General features: G+C 36.7%; 2 protein-coding genes across 2 annotated transcripts; both read left to right on the top strand.

Annotated features, from left to right (window-relative positions):
* Nucleotides 1–1418: 1418 nt before the first annotated feature.
* coq3 (coenzyme Q3 methyltransferase) lies at nt 1419–8510 on the top strand. The gene is made up of 6 exons (XM_039680241.2): nt 1419–1702; nt 1869–2021; nt 3911–4010; nt 4931–5173; nt 7556–7715; nt 7956–8510. Exons 1-6 carry the CDS (start codon nt 1551–1553, stop codon nt 8153–8155), a joined length of 1008 nt encoding a protein of 335 aa, XP_039536175.2. The 5' UTR covers nt 1419–1550; the 3' UTR covers nt 8156–8510.
* Nucleotides 8511–8982: 472 nt separating this feature from the next.
* On the top strand, nt 8983–19913 carry faxcb (failed axon connections homolog, metaxin like GST domain containing b). The gene is made up of 6 exons (XM_039680017.2): nt 8983–9519; nt 11862–11997; nt 12212–12408; nt 14398–14615; nt 15948–16064; nt 17338–19913. The coding sequence occupies exons 1-6, from the start codon at nt 9260–9262 to the stop codon at nt 17619–17621; spliced, it is 1212 nt and encodes a 403-aa protein (XP_039535951.1). The 5' UTR covers nt 8983–9259; the 3' UTR covers nt 17622–19913.

Below are 19913 nucleotides of genomic sequence, written 5' to 3'. Positions count from 1 at the left end.
CATATTTACATTACATGATTTAGCATTGTCTATAAACCACATTCAGTGTTTTTTGCACAACAATTAAAAGTTTGATCACTTACCTTCATGCTGTTTTAAACCTGTGACTATTTTTTGTTTTCATTTTATTATTATTTTTTAACATTATACAATTTTCAATTTAATTCTTGTGGTTTTATTACAATCTTGATACATTTTTTGGATACATATTAGGTAGGCTACAGTAGCCTTTTTTTTTTTTTAAATGGTAGCCTATTCATTTTTCTCAAGGAAGAAAATCTTGCCAAATGCTGTTTTGATAAACAAGGAGTGGTTGTCTGTTTTTACTATTAAAGGTTAAAAAGAACTAATTAATTTAAAAAAAAGTAACTAATTAAATATAGGGTTAATATGGTTTTTATTACAACAACTTTATACTATTTTAACGATGTAAGAAATATAATAAATGTGTAATATAGTGCACATATTTAGGAAAATACTCATTTATACCAATACTAAATGAATGTATTATTAAATACTATTGTTATGTGACGTTGTAGTGTACTCCAGCTATTTTATTAACCTCTTTCCGCGGTTGAAAAACACTGATTGGTCGATATTACAGTATGTTTGTGGCATATACATTTCGGTAAGTTGTAGCCCTAGACTACAGTATCTTTCAGCACACCTTCGTGTTTATTACTATTAGCTATTAAGGTGAGATGGTTCCCCTAATCCCATCACTATCACCCCTATGTAACGTTATTTGCTTGATTCGTGACCATAGACTGTTGGTCTGAACCTATTTTTTTACAGTCAATGGTGACTCTGAACACGTCGTTCAGTCTGATGAACTACTGTGTGAACTAACTACATTCTTCTTCCAAAAAAAAAAAAAAAACGATTTGAATTGAATGACACGAGAGAGTATGATGATTTCATATTTTACGTGAGCTCCCCATTCATTTCGTGAATTACATTTTAAGATAAGTGCATGCTTCTGAGAACCTGGAATGGCAGGTTGTTTTGTAAGCCCTAAGAGGCCATGGAATGTATTTTTTTTTTCTTGTTATCTCGTGATCACGACTTAATTTTCTCGTTATCTCGAGAAAACAACAGTTGTTTTCTCGTGATCACGACTTAATTTTCTCGTTATCTCGAGAAAACAACAGTTGTTTTCTCGTGATGATCACGACTTAATTTAAAAAATTTAAAAAATTACATTCCATGTCCTCTTAGGGCTTCCGTCGTTTTGAGGTCAAGCAAACTTGAATGTTGTGGTTGCAGATTTATGCAGTATTGATTTGATTTAAAACATGTGGTATTAACTATAAAGTATTAAAACATATTCCACCTTTTCAGGTGAATAGCGTATGTTGAAATGGAACCAGTCGATAATGCTACGTTTGTTTGCATATGGTTTTTCCCTAATGTGGGATAGGAACGTTTAATTGCATTTTGAGTTTCTACTCGGTCAGAAGTTCTGCGAACACGCCACGGTCACATTGGATATGTATTTAATGACTGAAGTGAACATTTAAAGTGCATGCGGGACGAAATGAGACGCAGTCATGTACTCCAGTAAATTTGCACGATTAGCTTTCGGGCTGTTAGCAGAATCTACTTTCATAACCCGAAACGTGTCTTCTAAAGGAAACCCATTGCGTTCTCTGTACAGCTGGACGGTGTGTCAGCATCACCGACAGAATCAGCTGTCTAACGGGTGAGACTGATTTAATCGGCTTAAAAAGTTGATATGCAGTTAAATGCATGGCTTTTTTCCATTTAATTGGCCAGTTTTCTAGTTTACCCTTTCATTGTGTTTTTGTTTACAAGCGAATCATAACGACATATAATTAAGAGATTTTAACATTAGTTTTCTTCTGCAGATTAACCCGTTTAAATGTCCGCACGGTTTCCCAGAATACTGTGGACCCCGCCGAGGTGCGCAAGTTTCAGGCCATGGCGAGCAAGTGGTGGGACTTGCAGGGGGAGTTTGCAGCCTTGCACTCCATGAATGAGCTGAGAGTGCCATTCATACGGTGTGTACTTTCTACTAATGAAAGTGCCATGGCCGCACAATAGTATTTTTATTTACCATCCATCAGCAAGATTTTAGGTAACTATTTAAAAATATATATGTCTCTTATACGTTAAAGATATAGGCTAACATAGGTTTCCATTCATTTTAAACTATCTTGGTGGTACTAATACATGGTCAAAAAGGTTGCATGCATTACAGCTTATAAAAAAGATTAATGAGCAAAATTCTGTTTTAAATAGGGTTGCACAATATAAAAATATATTAATATATTAAAAAATTGGTCATATTTATATGGGATTTCTCATTTTCATCTACAATTACATTCAAGTGACATAATCTGAAAAAACTATCTCTAAAAACATGCAATAACGTTTAGTGTTTCATTGTAAATGTATGTTTAAAAAAAAACATTTATTTTAATATCAGCTATTTTGGTTATAACATAACCTATAAATCATTTTAGTGCCTAGATTTGTTTTTAATATGCGTCCCTAACTTAAATTTGTTTTATATGAACCATAGAATATCACACCTACAACTTACAAGTGTTTCATGTTTTCCTACACTACTGTTCAAAAGTGTGTGGTCGCTATTTGTAATGTTTTTTAATTATTATTATTATTATTTGTATTTTTTATTTAATTGAAAATACATTCAAACTAGTAAATTGCAAAATTTTATTACACTTAATTTTTTTTCTTTTTTAATATATTGTATTACAATTATTTTAATATAATAATAATAATAATAATGATGATAAATAACACATTTTCTGCATTATTACTTCAGTCTTCAGTGTCATATGATCCTTCAGAAATCATTCCGATATGCTGATTTGCTGCTCAAGAAGCATTTCTTACTAATATCAAGAGTAAGATATTAGTAAGATTCTGATTTTGTAATAACAAAATCAGTTGTGCTGCTTACTTTTTCTTGAAACTGAAACATTTGTTTTTTCGAGATTCTTTTGATGAATGGAGTGCTAATAGAACAGCAATCTTTTGTAATGATTCAAAAGTCGTTACTGTCCCTTTTGATCTTTTTAATACTTCCTTACTGAATAAAAATATGAATTTCTTTCAAATGTTTTCTTCATGTTAATCAATCATCTGAACTGCTAGAATCTATTCATTTCTGGTAGAATGTCCACAGAAGGAATTGTTTTGTCTCATGTCCAGGTAATGGTGGGTATGGTGAAAGGGTGAGAACAGCAGCTGGAGATTATGCAGCATGTCTGTGGTTCTTCTTTTTGCAGCTGTTTCTGCACGAGTCAGGATGTATAGAGTCAGATGTTTTCCCTTCGTCCCCTGGAATCATCCACTGCACAATTTCTTCCCCTTCGCTGCACACGGCATCAGTTATATCAGTGATGAGTATACAGCGGATATGCAGCGTGCGTGGGTATGGTGGTGCCCTGGGGGCTTGTTTAAATGAGGGACCTCAGTGCTGTTGCTGGTTATTATGTTGTACTTGAGGAGTGTGTGTTTTCTAGAGATCAGGCAGGGAATTCCTTCAAAGACTTAGAGTTTTTTTGGCAGTGATCGGCTGAGTTAACAGGATTGGCAGTGAGCACCTCAGGCTGCTTTGGTCTGCAAGGCCTGTCCAAGCATTTGGGTAGAAATACGGAGATGTTGCCCATGGGTCCAGCGAGACGAATAGTTGGGATGTACAATTGCTTCAGGATGGCAAAGGCATGTGTCTAGCCAGAGGGACTAGCAGTGAGATGTGTTTGTGACTCGAGAAGCACATTTTGGAATTGCATGCTGTGATTAGCCTCAGATTTTCTGTTTTGCGTCAGTCTGATGTACATCACTTTAAATTTCTGCCTGACTTGTCCTCTAGAGTAATGCCTTAACCTCATTTCGTGACCTTTGACCTTATTTTCAGGGATAATTTGTTGAATGTGCACGGCGTCCGGCCGTTGGGCAAACCTCTGACTGGGCTCCGAATAATGGACGTCGGCTGTGGTGGAGGCCTTCTAAGTGAGGTAACTTCTGTTAATTATGAAAATTATGACTTAACTAGACAGATAATTATTGAGTCAGTTGTATTAGTGCAAGTTCAGTTTTTCTGTATGATGCTTTCTTAATTGATGGATCAGATCTGGGTTCGATGGTAAAAATAAAGCTTGTTTCATCTTTGTTGGGTTTAATAACAACATGAATGATTATTTTTGGCTGGCTGCAAATGATAACTGAAAACCTGCCAACTGAACTACATGATTAAAACAGACAGCTTCACGCCCAGTGGTTTCCTCCATTGAGATAAACACTTTCTCTGGGCCGTCTCTCTGCCTGTGCCTGATGTGTCGTTGTTGTGTTTTGGTGAGCGTGATGTTTTTTGAGTGTCCTGTCATGCAAAAGCTTTTGTCGAAAGATCCCTTTTGAGGCACATCAGTGGTACAGACAGTTGACTGGTTACTTCAGCCCATTTTCAGGAGCACTGCTCTGTATGACCAGCAGAGGGAAATGTGCAGATGTTTTTTTTTTTTTTTTTTTTCTTTTTTTCTTTTTTTTTTTGTGTGCTGCTGCTGATAGGTTTAGTCAGTGCTTGTTCAAATTATTGTAAATAACTATTATTATATGAAAAATAAAATGTTTTTCCTCTGCGTGTTTAAACAGTTAACAATCCCTGCTGTACAATAGTAAACAATGTTTTTTTTTTTCCTTGAAACTGAACAATTATGTATATATATATTGTTTTTTTTTACTAACATCCTAATTTTCTTTTCCATTTAAATTGTTTATCATACTACTCAAATCAATATTGAACATTTTCAGTCCAATGGATGTATTATTTTATCATTATTTACTGTTAAAACAGTAGTATAGTCATTTTTGTTATTTTGAATTGGCTTTTTTCTCTTCTTTTTTTTTTTGAACCCCGAGTAACATAAACCTTTCTCAGCCACTAGGAAGGCTTGGAGCTGATGTCCTGGGAATTGACCCAGTGGAGGACAGTGTGCGCACCGCAGAGCTGCACTCCTCCTACGATCCCGAATTGCGGAAGAGAGTTCGCTATCAGGCCTGCTCCCTGGAAGACCTCGCTGAGGAGGAAGTTGAGGGATTTCATGCCGTAGTGGCATCTGAGGTGGTGGAACATCTGGCTGACCTGGATGCCTTTGCCAGCTTCTGCCAGCAGGTGTTGAAGGTGTGTCACAGCATCACTGACATCTCAAACAATGACCGTAGCACAAAGCAACAGATTCTCAGCGAGGATAACTGAATGAATGGATTTAATCTTCTGGGTCAGTGTGTCGGAGGACAAACGGTCTTCCTAAAGAGTTACTCCAAATCCTCATAATCTTCCCTAAAGCTGTGACATCCAGTTAAAATAAGAGGCACTTCCGTCAGCCTATTTCTGTTAGGCTTTTTTATCCCTTTCAGTTAAAGGAATACTTCACTTTTGGAAAGATGAATGTGTATTTAAAATGGGTTATTTATGTAGAAGAAATGTGAAATTATTTTTGAATTTGGAGCTTTCTAGACTGAGAAAAGCCAGAAAATATATTTTTGTCTTATGTGAATGAAACAACTCCCAGAATGCACTTGCTTCGCTGCCCTAGGAGGCCACGCCTACCAGTAACAGTAGTTAAACAACACGTCTAGGCTGCTAGTGAGTCTCCGTGATGAGTCGGCCCGAAAATGTATTTCGAGATCGCCCAAAATGTCCGGGATTCGGCTTTTGCGTTCTACAGTCGCCATTAATTGTTTACTGTGGAGAGCAGGAAGAGGCTAGGGTCGCGGAGGTGGCGTGATTAGTGACATCTGTGAGACGCACCGGTCTCTTTTCTCTCCCGGAGGAGTGGGAATTTTCTTAGCAATGTTAAAACACACATCAATTGTTTACTTGTTTAGCGTTCATGTAAACACTACATTCAGATTCACCAATCGGAATGAATTCAGTTAGTTTGAAACAAAAGCTCTACATGTAAACAATGAATGGCGACTGCAGAAAGCAAAAGCTGAATCCCTGACATGTCTGGGGAAAAAGAGGACGGTAACCCACTCGGCTTTCTCCACAGAACAAGAGCCTGCGAGCTTAGCTTCCCAAAAAGATGGCTGACACTATGTGTACATTCTGTGAGTGAGATCCCACCCTCTATGGGTGGGTTTAAAACATTCGGAACGGCCCCTTCTGCTGGCTGTAGTCTTTAGCCTCTGGCCAAAAAATCCTCTGATGATGCAAAATGACGATTTTTGCGTCATCAGAGGATTTTTTCCAGACAAAAAATACATAAATCTCTTGTCTCAGGGGGATATGAGGGTGGAAAGTATGGTAATTTGAAAATACTACAGGTTTTCTACTTGTATAAAGCTTAATGCTAAATCCTGAAGTATCCCTTTTAAAGGGTTAGTTCACCCAAAATTAAAATTATGTCATTAATGACTTGCCTTCATGTTTTTCCAAGCCCGTAAGACCTCAGTTGAAGATATTAAGATATTTGATTTAGTTTGAGAGCTTTCTATCCATCCATTGAAAATGTATCTACGGTATACTGTCCTTGTCCAGAAAGGAAATACAGACATCATCAAAGTAGTACATGTGACATCAGTGCCTAGTTAGAATTTTTTGAAGCATTGAAAATACATTTTGGTCCAAAATAACAAAAACTGCGACTTCATTCAGCTTTGGATTCTCTGCCGGTTCTGTTGTCGATGTGCGTTCAGTGGCGCTGATGACGTTTTCTGGTGTGTCCGTGTTTTCAGGTTCAAATAATTATGGCTGGGCAAAAAAAATGCAAGTCTTCCTCTGTGTCAATCCTTAGACATGTTTGCGAAGATTTTTTTTGTTTACAGCATGCGTCCCCCTCAGACTGTAAATGAAGCTCGGGCGCACCAGATAACACGTCAGCAGCGTCACTGCGGACTCGTGAACGCGGATTGACAACAGAACGGGAAGAGAATACAATCCTGAAGAAAGTTCAGATGTTGAACTAACCCTTTAATCGTTTAAAATATATAATATAATTAAATGATATACGTACACACACAAAAGTTAGTCAATGGGCTCTATGCACGGCGTTATTTCCGGTGAAGGATTAAGGATGCTCGATAACTTCCGCCGATCATAGAGTCCAATGCAATACCGAGAATTTATATTGAATTTTATACTCCATGGTTATACTAATGAAACGTTAGTCACAAAAACAGATAAAACAGACACCCCTCGTTGTGTTTATGCTTCTTTTTAAAATTATATTAAATAAACATAACTATATATAAAATTACATCTAAACGTATGTACGCTTCGTTTCAAAGACGGGAGGACAGTAAATATTGAAGATAATCCCGTTTTCTCCGGTTTTCCTCCGCTTTAATCTACACAACCGGAAATGGACGAGCATCCTTACGTCAAATGCGGAACTTATGCGTGCATATAGCCCATATCGCTTTTCACAGTGTATATCCCCGGAACTATTTGTTTATTGGGAATGAATGACTAAAGTGCTGCGAAATTTAATTTCAAATAAATCTTTATTGAAATCTGAGATTAATTATCAAACTAATGTGAGCTGTTGTTGTCTTTCAGCCTGGTGGCTCTCTTTTCATTACCACTATTAACAAAACCAAATTGTCCTACGTTTTTGGGATTGTGGCTGCGGAGCAGCTGTTAAGGATTATTCCGAGTGGCACTCACGACTGGGATAAATTCATCAGCCCAGAGGATCTGGAACGACTGTTGGAGTCTTGTGAGTTTCATCTCTGTGTTTGATTTCTCTCTCACTGTAATTCATTGATCAGTGTCTGGGTATTGCTCCTCAACTTTTCTTTCATGGATCTCCTTTGCTGTTTTAATGACAGTTTGTTGGAAAAACCTGGTATGCATTGCATAACTGCTTAATATGATCTAATGTTTCACTGCTACAGTGTTTATTGTACAGTTGTTTTGTTACTTGTTTTTACTATCTTATTGTTGTACTGTATCCCAGTTGGTTTCTGCGTGGAGGCTATCAGAGGCATGATGTACAATCCTCTCACAGGAGCCTGGAGCTGGCAGCAGAGCACTGCTATCAACTATGCTTTACATGCAGTCAAACCCAAAGAAGAGCCCCAGCCTGACCGGGTCTGGGCTGAGAGTGAGAATCTGGGTGAGCCAGGTCGAGCGACAAGTCACAGTGGCGCTATTTAAATGTTGGAACTGCTATCAAACAGACTTCACCTGCTCCAGAATAGTGTGATGTGATCACAAAATGTTGCAACCGTGCGTTGCTGAACCAGTAATAATTCTTTGCCTTCAGACACATTCATAAAACGTCTTTTATAAACTCTTGCTAAGATGAGAATTTGAGGTTGACCTATGGAACCACACAATATTCATTTTGATGTAGATCAATTAACTACAATTTACTTGTGTTCTGTGGTGATGATCTCTGGTTCATATCAGAGGTCAAATAGAAAGGGAGAATTATATAATGATGCTTTTGATGGCACTTGTATAATATTTTTGAAGTACTTAATAAAATGAACACAAAGACTAGATCTGATTAGTTGTGTAATTTGAGGGTGTTTTATTCAGCCTGAGCAATTCTCTATTTTGAGTACATTTACTTTGACTTGCAAACAATCATGACAACTTTAGTATATAAATAAAAAATAGGATAAAAATTATAATAATCTTCTAGATCAACTTCAAGTTTAAATATAAGTCTAGAAAGCAGCTGATTCAATTATCAGAGCATTTACCAAAATGTACTGTATATTACAATCTATCAGAGCATTTGCATAATATAAATATTTCTACTATTAGGCAAAACATTGACTACTCTAAAATATATCGAGGTTTAACTTCGATAGTGTTGTCCCATGAGAAGATATACTAAAATGTTTGCTGAAATGTGAACGGTGATATTGGTGACATACATAGCCTATGTTAGTGTGTGTGTGTGTGTGTGTGTGTGTGTGTGTGTGTGTGTGTGTGTGTGTGTGTGTAGGCTATGTATATATATTAAAACTCCTTGTCGGTCACTTAATGCTTAGGCCTACGTATTTAGTTTTATAAAAAGCCTGAATGTGTTTGCTTAGTTTCCATGTGTGATGCGCCGTGACGTCACCCAGTTCCAGGACAGCAACAAAGGAGGATGCGGAGCTCCGTGCGGGAGTCAAATCCCGTTAAAATGTTTTTCTTTTGTCTTACGAGGTCGACATAGCACACAACCATGTAACGACTGTCCATATTTATATGGATAAATGAAGTGGCGTAGGATTCGTTGGAGGAAGCGGGAGGAGAGAGAGAATGTACTGGGTTGTTGGTTTCGCCTCCTCCCGGTCGTTCGTGGTTGATCTCGGCCGGAATCAGAGCCCGTCCTTCGGGCTGTGTGGCTCTGATGAGCGTCACTTATTTTATGGGGACATAGTTGCCGTCCCTGTGCAGGATATCGGTGGGATCATGTCGGGATTGGTATCGGATTCCTGGTGGAGGAAGACGCTTTACATCACCGGAGGTGCCCTGCTGGCTGCGGCTGCGTATCTACTGCATGAGCTGCTCTCCATCAGGTCAGTGATTTGGCCTAACAGTGAATGTGATGTCACATGATGTATGAAATTACCATCTGGCATTGTTCATAATATCGCGTCATAAATGCTTTATATATTTGAACCTGTAAAATGTATGGTAGGCCTAGTGTCAGTTCCAGTGAGTTTTGTGTTTTGTGTTGCCTACATTGTTTGAGCTCGCGTCAAGTCACGTTTTCTAGATTACATGCACTAGCGGTTTTCGGCCGCAGTGGAGCATATGAAAACGCCCTGTCATCAGTATTCAGCTGGAAATGCTCTTGTTTACATTGGTATAGAACAACAGCAGCACCTTAATAAATTCGTTTCTTGTGTAAATGACGCGCCATATTTTGCGGCACGTGATCGTGACTGTTTACTCCACCGGAGCACGATGTCCTTGAGTTGCGTTGTACAAGCGACCTTTAGCTGGCCGTTACTTAATAAATATAACTTAAGTGAGCTGCTATGCTGTTGGAAGTCCTAACCTACTGACTTACAGCTGTTTGTGGCAAGAGATGTTCTCATCCTCGTCGTAGAATAGACTACTTCACTGGGGGATTTCAGCACCTTTAACAGTGGACAGCGTCATGTTTGAGCCCTCAGCTCTGCAGCATTCAATTCATTCTGGTGCTTTACGCTTTTTTATCTATTCCGTTTACCACAGAATGGAAAGTATTCTTTGATATTCACGTAAAAAGACAGATATGTGCAATAAACAAACATTAGACATAAATAGACATTGTTTGTGCATAAGAATGTTCATTTTAGTCATATGGAAGCAAGCATCTGAAATGTAAAGCTTATGTGAGTGGAGTCCTTACAAAACTGAATGGCCTTTAAGACGAATTGGGAAAATCTTTTTTTTTTTTTTTTTTTTTTGCCTGGTTAATGACATGTAACAGTTTGCTAAAGGGATAGTTCATCCAAAAGTGAAAATTCTGTCATTAATTTTGGCTATTCACCCTCATAAAAAGAAGCTCTTGATGCGCGAGAACAAACCTCATTGGTTGTTGTGGAAGCTCAAACGTGCTGCGTAACACACAATGAATTTCACTCACATGTCAAGCAAACATGTGAAACAACTGATGGGTCTGTTGATTAATGTTTTAATGTGAGCAAAATTCTAAATTCAACCTGTTCATCATATAAAGCAATTGTGTCTCTTCAGAAAATTTGGACTGCTTGATTCATATGGATTAGTTTTACGATCTCTTTATGAACTTTTTGAAAACATGAAATCACAAAAGTGGTAGTAGTTGCATAGCTGTCAATGGAGGGTCAGAAAGCTCTCAGATTTAATAAAAAGAAATCTTAATTTGTGTTCCAAAGATAAAAAGACAAAAGACAAAGAAAAAGTATTATGGGTTTGGAACGACATAAGGGTGAGTAATTGATAATATAATTATTTTTTTTTTGGTGAACTATCCCTTTAACTCGAATTACATACCACTAGGTCAAATTTCTGTCACCATTATGGTTAATTACAGACCCACAGGTGTATGTAATGCAATCATCATGAAAATGAATCTCCAATTGTTTTTTGTTTTTTTTGTTTTTTTGTTTTGTCGCCTTGCTTTTGGCTTGCTTTGAGCTTGCTCAGTTGGGGTTATTTATTTAGTGTTTAGCAATGTTGTTGATCTGTGTTGTGCTACTTCGCTGTGCATCACTGTGAAGCTGCTTTGATACAATCTGTATTGTGAAAAGCGCTATATAAATAAATGTGACTTGACTTGACTTGACTTTGTTTTTTTTGTATAGTAGACTATTTGTAGTGTAGAAATCATAATTTCTTTTTATTAATGATGGCCAAGACAGACTTGTCCTGTTTTAGATTATTTATTGAGATTAAAGAATTTGAATTTTGCACAAACTAAAATTGTTTGTGATCAGAATAGGACTAGGTTGTGTTGTTCTGAAAGCTCAAGCTTGTTGCTGCTTGTAAAATAAGACCTGCCTGTGTGTCCTCCCACACACATCCTGCTGTTTACACATAATTACAGTATAAGTTGTTTTCCACTGCACTTCACGAGATTTTTTGCGGGCTAAATGGCTGCTTTTATGGATAAATTTTGTTCCTGTAAAACCATTTTCTCACTGTACTTCAACTGGTAAGGCTGATGCTTTCCATTGCCAGGGTGATGAATTCCCCCAGAGCGAAAAATGCGTACCGTAAATAAGCTGCAAGTCATTTTAGATTGAAAAAATGCATGGCAAATGAGTACATGTGAAGTTCTGATACATATGTCAGACTCTGATACTTTTGACTTACAATACATCTGTTCATATCAAAATCTCGAATAGATTGGTCTGATTTTAAAATCTGTTTGATCGCCTCCTTACAGGAAAGAGCAAGAATTGGATTCTAAAGACGCCATCATCCTTCACCAGTTCTCCAGGCCAAAAAATGGGGTGCCAAGCCTGTCACCTTTCTGCCTGAAAATGGAGACATATCTGCGGATGGTTGATCTGCCCTATCAAGTATGCATGAAGGAGCAGTATGGATTACGGATTTCTTTTGATCAGTGGTTACATGCAGTTATATGAAGTGGCACCATCTGCTGTAGAAATGTCAATGAAATTCATGAAAGCCCTTAGAAAATAGGATTGTTTTTTCATTCACATCCAGATGCTCCAGAATAGAGATTATTATTATTCAGATATTTACACCCTCATTATGTTTCTTTAATTGCAGAATTACTTTGACGGAAGCCTCTCTTCCCAGGGCAAGATGCCTTGGGTTGAGTATAACTACGAGCAGGTATGTGGAACTGAATATATAATTGACTTTCTGGAGGAGAAACTTGGTATGAGCTTGAACAAGAGTCTGAGCGCTCAGGAGCAGGCGGTAGCGCGGGCCATCACCACCATGGTGGAGGAACACTTGTACTGGTGAGTCATGTGCTGGCATTCAGAATGAGTCACTCTCCTGCTACTGAGCCGTTGCTGGATTGTGAGGGACAAATATGCACTTACTGATTATTGACTAGAGCAGGGGATTATATGGATGTCATGCTGGGATATAGACAGAAAATCTGGATTATAACATTGGAGGGTTGGGGTCTGGTAATAAACCTTTGAAGAAAATGCAATATGTGATAAGTAAAAAAAAAACTGATTTTTGGTGTGAGGGCTTAAATACGGTATAGAAATATAATTATTACCCAAAAGTATAAATCATTCTTCATCCTTTAGATTGGTGAATATATTTACATTTATAATACCGGTAATACAATTATTTAATTCAATTTTTAAAAAATAAATTAAATGCATATAATTTATTTTTAACTTTAAAAATGTGTATATATCATTCTATCAAATAGAAATGATTTTTTTTTTTTGGCTTATTTTATTTAGTATGACTTGTCCAGAATTACAAAGCTGCCATGCACATTACTGATTTTAACTAGACCATAGGAGATTGATAATCTTCATCATTTTTGTAATACTTTAAGTGAATGTTATTTTTATGGAAAAAATTTCAAATGTTCTATTTCAAATTATTGGAATATTTCAATTGTAAGATAAAGCCAATTCTGTTTGCATAATAAAAACAACAAACAGTTGTACGAGTCTGTAATAGTAAACCATTAAAATAAAAACATATGCATGATAAGCCAGCTGGCAAGATTTGCAGTGCAAGCGTCAGATTTATAAAATGAATGACTCGTTCTGAAACATTCTCCTACACATTGGGTATATTAGATATTAGAGTAAGCATTATACTGGGGGGGAAGAGCAATAGAATAGACATTCTTTTCTTACAACCTAATCTACTCCTCTTCGTTGCTTTTGCATTATTAGCTTCCTTGAATTAATTTTTCTTCTTTTTTTTTTCTTGTGCATTCTGTCTTCACATTGTCAGAAACGCTTTACACTGTCCTATATATAGGCTTCCACATGGCTATTGATTGAATAATTAATGGGTTTAAATATCTGTCCACTTCAGAGTGGTGTTGTGTACAGTATGTCAGCTGAAAAGCTTGCTGAGCAGGGACATTTATTGAGCTATGAATAGGAGTTATGGATGTCATGATGGGATATTGACAGAAAAATTGGATTATAACAGTTTGGTTTGGTCAAGATATAAACCTCCAAACACACTTGACCCATTTAAATAAAAAGACCTTGTAGTATCATATTAACAAATGTGTAGAATACAGTAATTTCCATGGAATTTATTTATTATGTCATTATTTTGCCACAGAACTTGCACACTGAAGCTTTGAATCTGATTTAAAGGTTGAGTTGTGGTGAGTTCAGCCATGAAGCCATGAACCCAAAGAGCGCTTGAAGCCATTTTGTATGAAAAACTTTTATTAATGCTTTGCCTAGTGTGCAAAGAAGTTAATTAGAATACCGCTTTAATTAATTTGATTCAGATAATCACAGAGCAGAGAATTAATTCAAAGTTGAATCTCAATGGCCAAACTGAGTTTGTTTTCTGTGTGATATTGAAGGTGCACTCAGTTATAATAAACTCTGAATTATAAATAAGCCCATATTATGATAAATCACTTGTATCAATTATTTGTTGTAAATTTCCTCATTTGCAAGTTGTTTTGGATAAAAGCAGCTGCTAAATAAATGTATTATGCATTTAAATATACAGTACCTTCATACATATATTTACATACAGTAGTCTAAACTACCAGACACTCTATTCTTTGGTTTTTAATGTACTTGCTTTCTAAAGGCTAGGTTTAGACTGTGACAATGACAATATAAAGGCCAATACTTATATTATAATAACAATAAGTATTATTATTAAACAGGTTGTCTTCGTTATATGACATTTTCCCCCACAATACAAATGACTCTTTATACATATTTATGCAGGGACTCCCCTCTAATTCTCTCTTCTCTCTCTTGTCCTCACAGGACCATTGCATACTGTCAGTGGGTGGATAATGTTCAGGAGACTCAGAGGATGCTGGACCTTCCCGGACCCCTCAGTGACCTGCTCAAATGGACCCTGTGTCAGCTGACTGGTGGGATCGTAAAGAGGGAGATGTACTGTCATGGCATTGGCTGCTTCACTAAAGAGGAGGTTTACGCCCTCATGGAGAAGGACATGCGCACACTGGCCACATTGCTAGGTGAGGAGAACAAGAAATAGAGCTTTAAAGTAGCATTTTTTTTTCTTCTTATGTGAGCACAATGTTTAAAGGTACACTATGTGATTTAAAAAAAAAAAACGATACTGTATGCATTTTGCAGAAGAACATTGTTTTGGTTGTGCTTCGGCTCTGCACGACTGTGTGGATGTGAACCGTGAACTAAAAAATTATATTTTAGTAGATATTATCCAACTGCTCATAAAGCATTCGCCACTAGGCTTAATAGATATAACCAGTTTAGATGGAAAGGATCTCAAGCTGACCAGCTAAAGACATTACTGTAGCTATACTCATTAATAGACATGGTACTTCCTTAAAAAATATTGCAGCACAGCACTACAACACATAATGAAATGACCCTTCCCAATAATAATTCTTTATAATGAACTCTGTTAGAGAGCTACATATGGCAATTAAAACCATCTCCGTGTCAATTTTAACACATTTCAGACCTCTCAGTTCTCGCCATCTCCGAAAAGCCAAGCCAATGTTGATCTTCTGCAGTGTCTTTTTGCAAGCGGACTCTCCTCTGCTCATTGTGACAACTAAAGTATGCCATTCCCACATATACGCATCAAAGTAGCCGGGGCAAATATAAATGTCTATATTTACGAATATGACGAGACACACATGGGCGAGTGACGTATGTACACAACTACGTCAATAAATGCTACATTTTGAATAAATGCTGTTTTTTTACTTTATATTCATGTAAATAATCCTGAAAAAATGAAAACAAAAATATCAAACGCCACAGTTGTTTTCAACATTGATGATAATACGTGACACTGACTAATTGTATTTTAAAATATATTCAAGAAAACTTATTTTAACTTGTGGTTATTATACGTCTCTGTCTTATTGTTTATATTTAATTTTTGAAAAAATAAATGCAGCCTTGGTGAGCATAAGAGACTTATTTCAAAAACCTAAAAAAAAAATAATCCCTGTCCCTAAACGTTTGAACGGTAGTGTAACGTTGTTTATTCCAGGCCATAAAACTGTCATTTGAATTGTTTTTTTTTTTAATCATAAGCCTTTTAACAAAAAAAGTATTATATAGCTCAAGTGTCAAAGTGTGAAATTACACTTGTCACAAAGCATGAAGACACAATATTTGACATACTTCTCACCACATGGAGTTGAAGTGGTTCCATCTGATCCAACTGAATAAATTAAAGGTTATAAATATTTTCTTCTAGTGGCTGTTTTAAGGTAATGTGTTTCTGAAACAGTTTTATAGAAGTCGTTCTTTCTGTTGTTTGTCTTACATTACGGCTGGGGGTTAATATTTATTTTTTGGACTTCCAGGGGATAAGAAGTACATCATGGGTCCCAAACTGTCCAGTGTGGATGCCACAGTGTTCGGTCACCTTGCACAAGCCATGTGGACTCTGCCTGGAACACGGCCCGAGCAGCTCATTAAAGGTGACCAAGACCTCACAACTGCAGTTTTGCTCTCCTAATAGAAACAAAACGCTCAGCATCAGTCACAGAAATGATTGCCTGGCCGATTAAAACACAAGTAGTGATATTTTGGACTGCAAAAGGGAGATTCATGCATGTCTTGAGTTTTGGATGTTGTGGTTTTTAAAGGGACAGTATATCCAATAATGTCATTATTTACTCAACTTCATGATGTTCCAAACAAACAAGAAAGGAGATGTTAGACAGAATATTCAACTTATTCTATTCTATAAAATGTTGGTGGATGGGTTTGGGAGGACAAAAAAGTAAGATTTTCAATTAATTTCATAAATGAAGGTAGGTTTGTGATCATATGGCTTTAGAATATATTTAACATATAGTGCATAAGTCTTTTGGATTTTGTTTATAGTACTTTGGGGTATGTTTGTTATTTTTGGAGCTTTAATTGTTTAAAAAAAAAAAGAGCAGCATGAACATTCTGAATAATATATTTTGTGCTCCACGGAAGAAAATGAAACAGGTTTGGGAAAAGTGAGTAAGGTATTCGAATTTTCATTTTTTGGGATAAACTACCAGTATTTAAAATTTTTGTGCCCTTGCATGGCCGTTTGTTGAATGTAATTATTTACTTTTTCCACTAGATGGCATTATAAGCATTTATTTGTGCTTCTGCATGTTACAGTTCAGTCACACACAGGATGTCAATTCGCCTCAGCAGTATAGAAATATTTTGCTGTATTGTTATTAAAATTACACTCTTAGATAAAAAAGTTCAATGGGTTTCTATATACGTACATCCCTGACTCAGTTCCTGACTCAGATTTAAAGAATAATTTATGCCAAAAGGTTCTATATAAGGAGAAATGTCTTAAATGATTGCATAATACTTTCATGTTTAACTGTTTTTTTTTTTAAGTAATAAAGTAGTAAGTAAAGTAATAAAGTAACACTTTACAATAAGGTTCATTAGTTAACTAGTTAACATTAACTAAGAATGAACAACACTTCTTCAGCATTTGTTCATCTTTGTTAATGTTAATCTCAACATTTACTAATACTTTATTAAAATCGTAATAATACTTTTATTAAAAACATTAGTTAAAGCACTGTGAACACAATGAACAGCTGGATTTGTATTAACTGATGTTTAATAAATGAACCTAATTGTAGAGTGTTACCAAGTAAGTTTATGAGTTGTTAATCGCCATTCATCTAACCCTTTTTGACATGTTTCAAGAAAGCTACACAAACTATTATGTCTATGTGTGCCCAGGAGAACTGATCAACCTCGCCATGTACTGTGAGCGCATACGGAGGAAGTTCTGGCCCGAATGGTTTGTGGACTTAGAGGACTTCTGTTATGACAGCGACAACGACAGCAGCGGGACGCCCACCTGCCAGCTGGACCTTGGTCTCTTTTCCAGGACCGACACTTTAGAGGAGAGCGATCTAAGCCTACCTTCATACAGTAACTCAAACTCTGACCACTCCGGACGCTCGCTCTCAGACTCTGACATTGAAGTAGATGGCTCAGACGTGGAGCAGGTCAAGGGTTAAATCTAATAGAGGTGGTGGTTGTTATCTGCTGGCACACAAAACTGATATTGATGATTCATGCCTGGATAAATCACACTTTGATGGACCTGAAGTAGAAACAAAACGTGCGTATACAACTTGACATCAGTCACGGACGAGCAAAAGTCGGGCGCTCGCTTCAGTTCCCGTTGTGAGACGTGTAAAAGACCATCCGTTCTCAGTTGTACATCTTGGACAGTCACGTTTGTAAAAACATTATATCTCATCCATCTTTCTCAGATGTTTTAAATTACAACAGTTCATTTGTCCACAGTTTCAGTATGGTTTTGAATTTGATTGGCTTTCATTTCTAGGAAACAATTGAATTGAAATTACACCCGTTGCATTTGTAAGACCAGTTAAGGCATTTTTCTCAATTGTTGATCAAAGATTTGCTCCAGAACAGAGTCATGTAACATTAGCTTGCTTGATTCTAGGATGTTTGTGTGAGGTTGAGAGTTACATTTTTTTTTTCTGTGTGAATGCCTCTCTTCTTAAAGTCGGCATGAAACAGAAGTTGATATAGTCTTTTCTTCCCTATTGTGATGTATATCCGAGTGAAACGGCTCTGTCGGAATTGATTGGATCGTTGTGGTTTGCTATTGGTCGACCTCATGTGATTGACAGGTCGTCTCGCCCTCACGGCAGCAAACATGTCATCAGAGAAGGGCTGTAGTTGCAAGAGGGAGGGGAAGTTATTTTGATTAATGATTATGAGGGCACATTAATTTATTTAATTTATTTTTTTATAAATGCTGCAATATTCCATTAAGATTGGTCAGTTTTGACTTCATGGTGACTATAAACCTAATAACTCCTGCTCCAAGTCAGCTAAAGTACTTAAAAATAGAACTGATGAAGATTTAAAAAGCTTAAACACAAAATAACCAAATGAGAATCCAATCTTCACAAATATTTAGGCTACAATAGAACATAATCCCTTCCTATAATTTGTATTGGTTATAGCTCCAGTGTGTGTCATCAGTGTCAGCTGATTCCTGATCAGTTTGAATGGTGCTTAATACCCGTGTGCCTGATTGCAACCATTTGTACGTGTGACAGTCTTTTCTCTCCATCTCCATGTGTCTCTTTCCATTTTGGTTCTGTTAAACAGACCTGCTTTGCATGTCACCACCAGAGGGCACTGTGACCATTCACATTCTGAGGTGGTCCTATGCAGCCACTTGTATTGCCTTTGCGGGCATCACTTCAAGTTTCTGCCTTAAAAGAATATTTCTAAATATTAATAACAACAGTAAACCTCTAGTGAAAACTAAGCAGTCAGCTTTGGTGGAGTCTATAATTATACATTTTCTTTATCCAAGTGTCTGATTTTTTTTGTGTGTACCAAAGTGTAGATGAGCAGATTTGCCTTAGTTGAGGGAACATTGTTGTGATCAACAGCAGCATGATGAGATCACCCTCTTTCTGTTGAATTTACTTGAAACCCAAGCCTGTACTAAATGAAATGATTTAAATCCCTGTAAGGTTCGATCTTTTATGCAGAATTCTGTTGTGTACTTTCCATTGTTGTTTTGCACTTTTTAGATCATTGGACAATGTAAAGTTGGATGGATGGGAAAATAAGAGGACTTAAACAGGGTCCATACAATCAGTGGGATGTGTTATGTGTGTGTGTGTGTGTGTGTGTATGATATACAGTAGCTAAATGTAATACATCATTTACCTGCATGTGTTTGTGTGAGCTGGTGTAAAGTGCATCTTTATTCCCTACATAGATCCAAAGTCAAATACACGTCATAAACTCAGTATCATATTCATTTTATGTTAATATTACTGAATTTTGCAGATTATTTTGGGATATAAAGTAGCCTAATAAAAAAATTAAGCTTTTTCATTTACTAAAGGAGATGCACAACTAAAAATTGTCATTTTGATTAACAGTTGTATCCAAATTCACTTTCAAAAATGTGCATTAACCAATGCATTTGAATTCTACCCTGTGATATATGTTTATCAATAGACTTTTAGAGATGTGTCTGTGTGTTGAGAACATAGCTGGATTATGCTCTCATAAGATGTCAAAGTCCATTTTGCTATAGATCTGTTACCAGATCTTAAAGCCAGTTAATTTCCTGTCTATGGAGGCAAAATGATGGTTATAAATATATAGGCTATGTAGACAAAGATTCTACCATTTAAAATGTCCATAACTGAGATCCCCCCCATGAGAGCTTAGTTATCCTGAACTGAGTGGTTGTTTGACAATGATTGCTCCAAAACATCAATTAAAATAGCTGTGGTGATTTCAAA

This window comes from Pimephales promelas, chromosome 12, assembly GCF_988280905.1.
Source record: "Pimephales promelas chromosome 12, fPimPro1.hap1.1, whole genome shotgun sequence".
In the NCBI taxonomy this organism is placed as follows: domain Eukaryota; kingdom Metazoa; phylum Chordata; class Actinopteri; order Cypriniformes; family Leuciscidae; genus Pimephales; species Pimephales promelas.
Note: the sequence above shows the minus strand (reverse complement) of the source record. Positions and strands in the feature narration are given on the sequence as shown.

What these genes read in the sequence shown, in the direction of transcription:
- faxcb (XM_039680017.2), top strand. Translation starts at nt 9,260, where the DNA reads ATGTACTGGGTTGTTGGTTTCGCCTCCTCCCGGTCGTTCGTGGTTGAT. An exon ending in TGGTTGATCTGCCCTATCAA is followed by an intron (nt 11,998 to 12,211) that starts GTATGCATGAAG and finishes CTTTAATTGCAG; the next exon opens with AATTACTTTGACGGAAGCCT. An exon ending in GCCCGAGCAGCTCATTAAAG is followed by an intron (nt 16,065 to 17,337) that starts GTGACCAAGACC and finishes ATGTGTGCCCAG; the next exon opens with GAGAACTGATCAACCTCGCC.
- coq3 (XM_039680241.2), top strand. Translation starts at nt 1,551, where the DNA reads ATGTACTCCAGTAAATTTGCACGATTAGCTTTCGGGCTGTTAGCAGAA. An exon ending in CAGAATCAGCTGTCTAACGG is followed by an intron (nt 1,703 to 1,868) that starts GTGAGACTGATT and finishes TTTCTTCTGCAG; the next exon opens with ATTAACCCGTTTAAATGTCC. An exon ending in GGAACGACTGTTGGAGTCTT is followed by an intron (nt 7,716 to 7,955) that starts GTGAGTTTCATC and finishes ACTGTATCCCAG; the next exon opens with TTGGTTTCTGCGTGGAGGCT.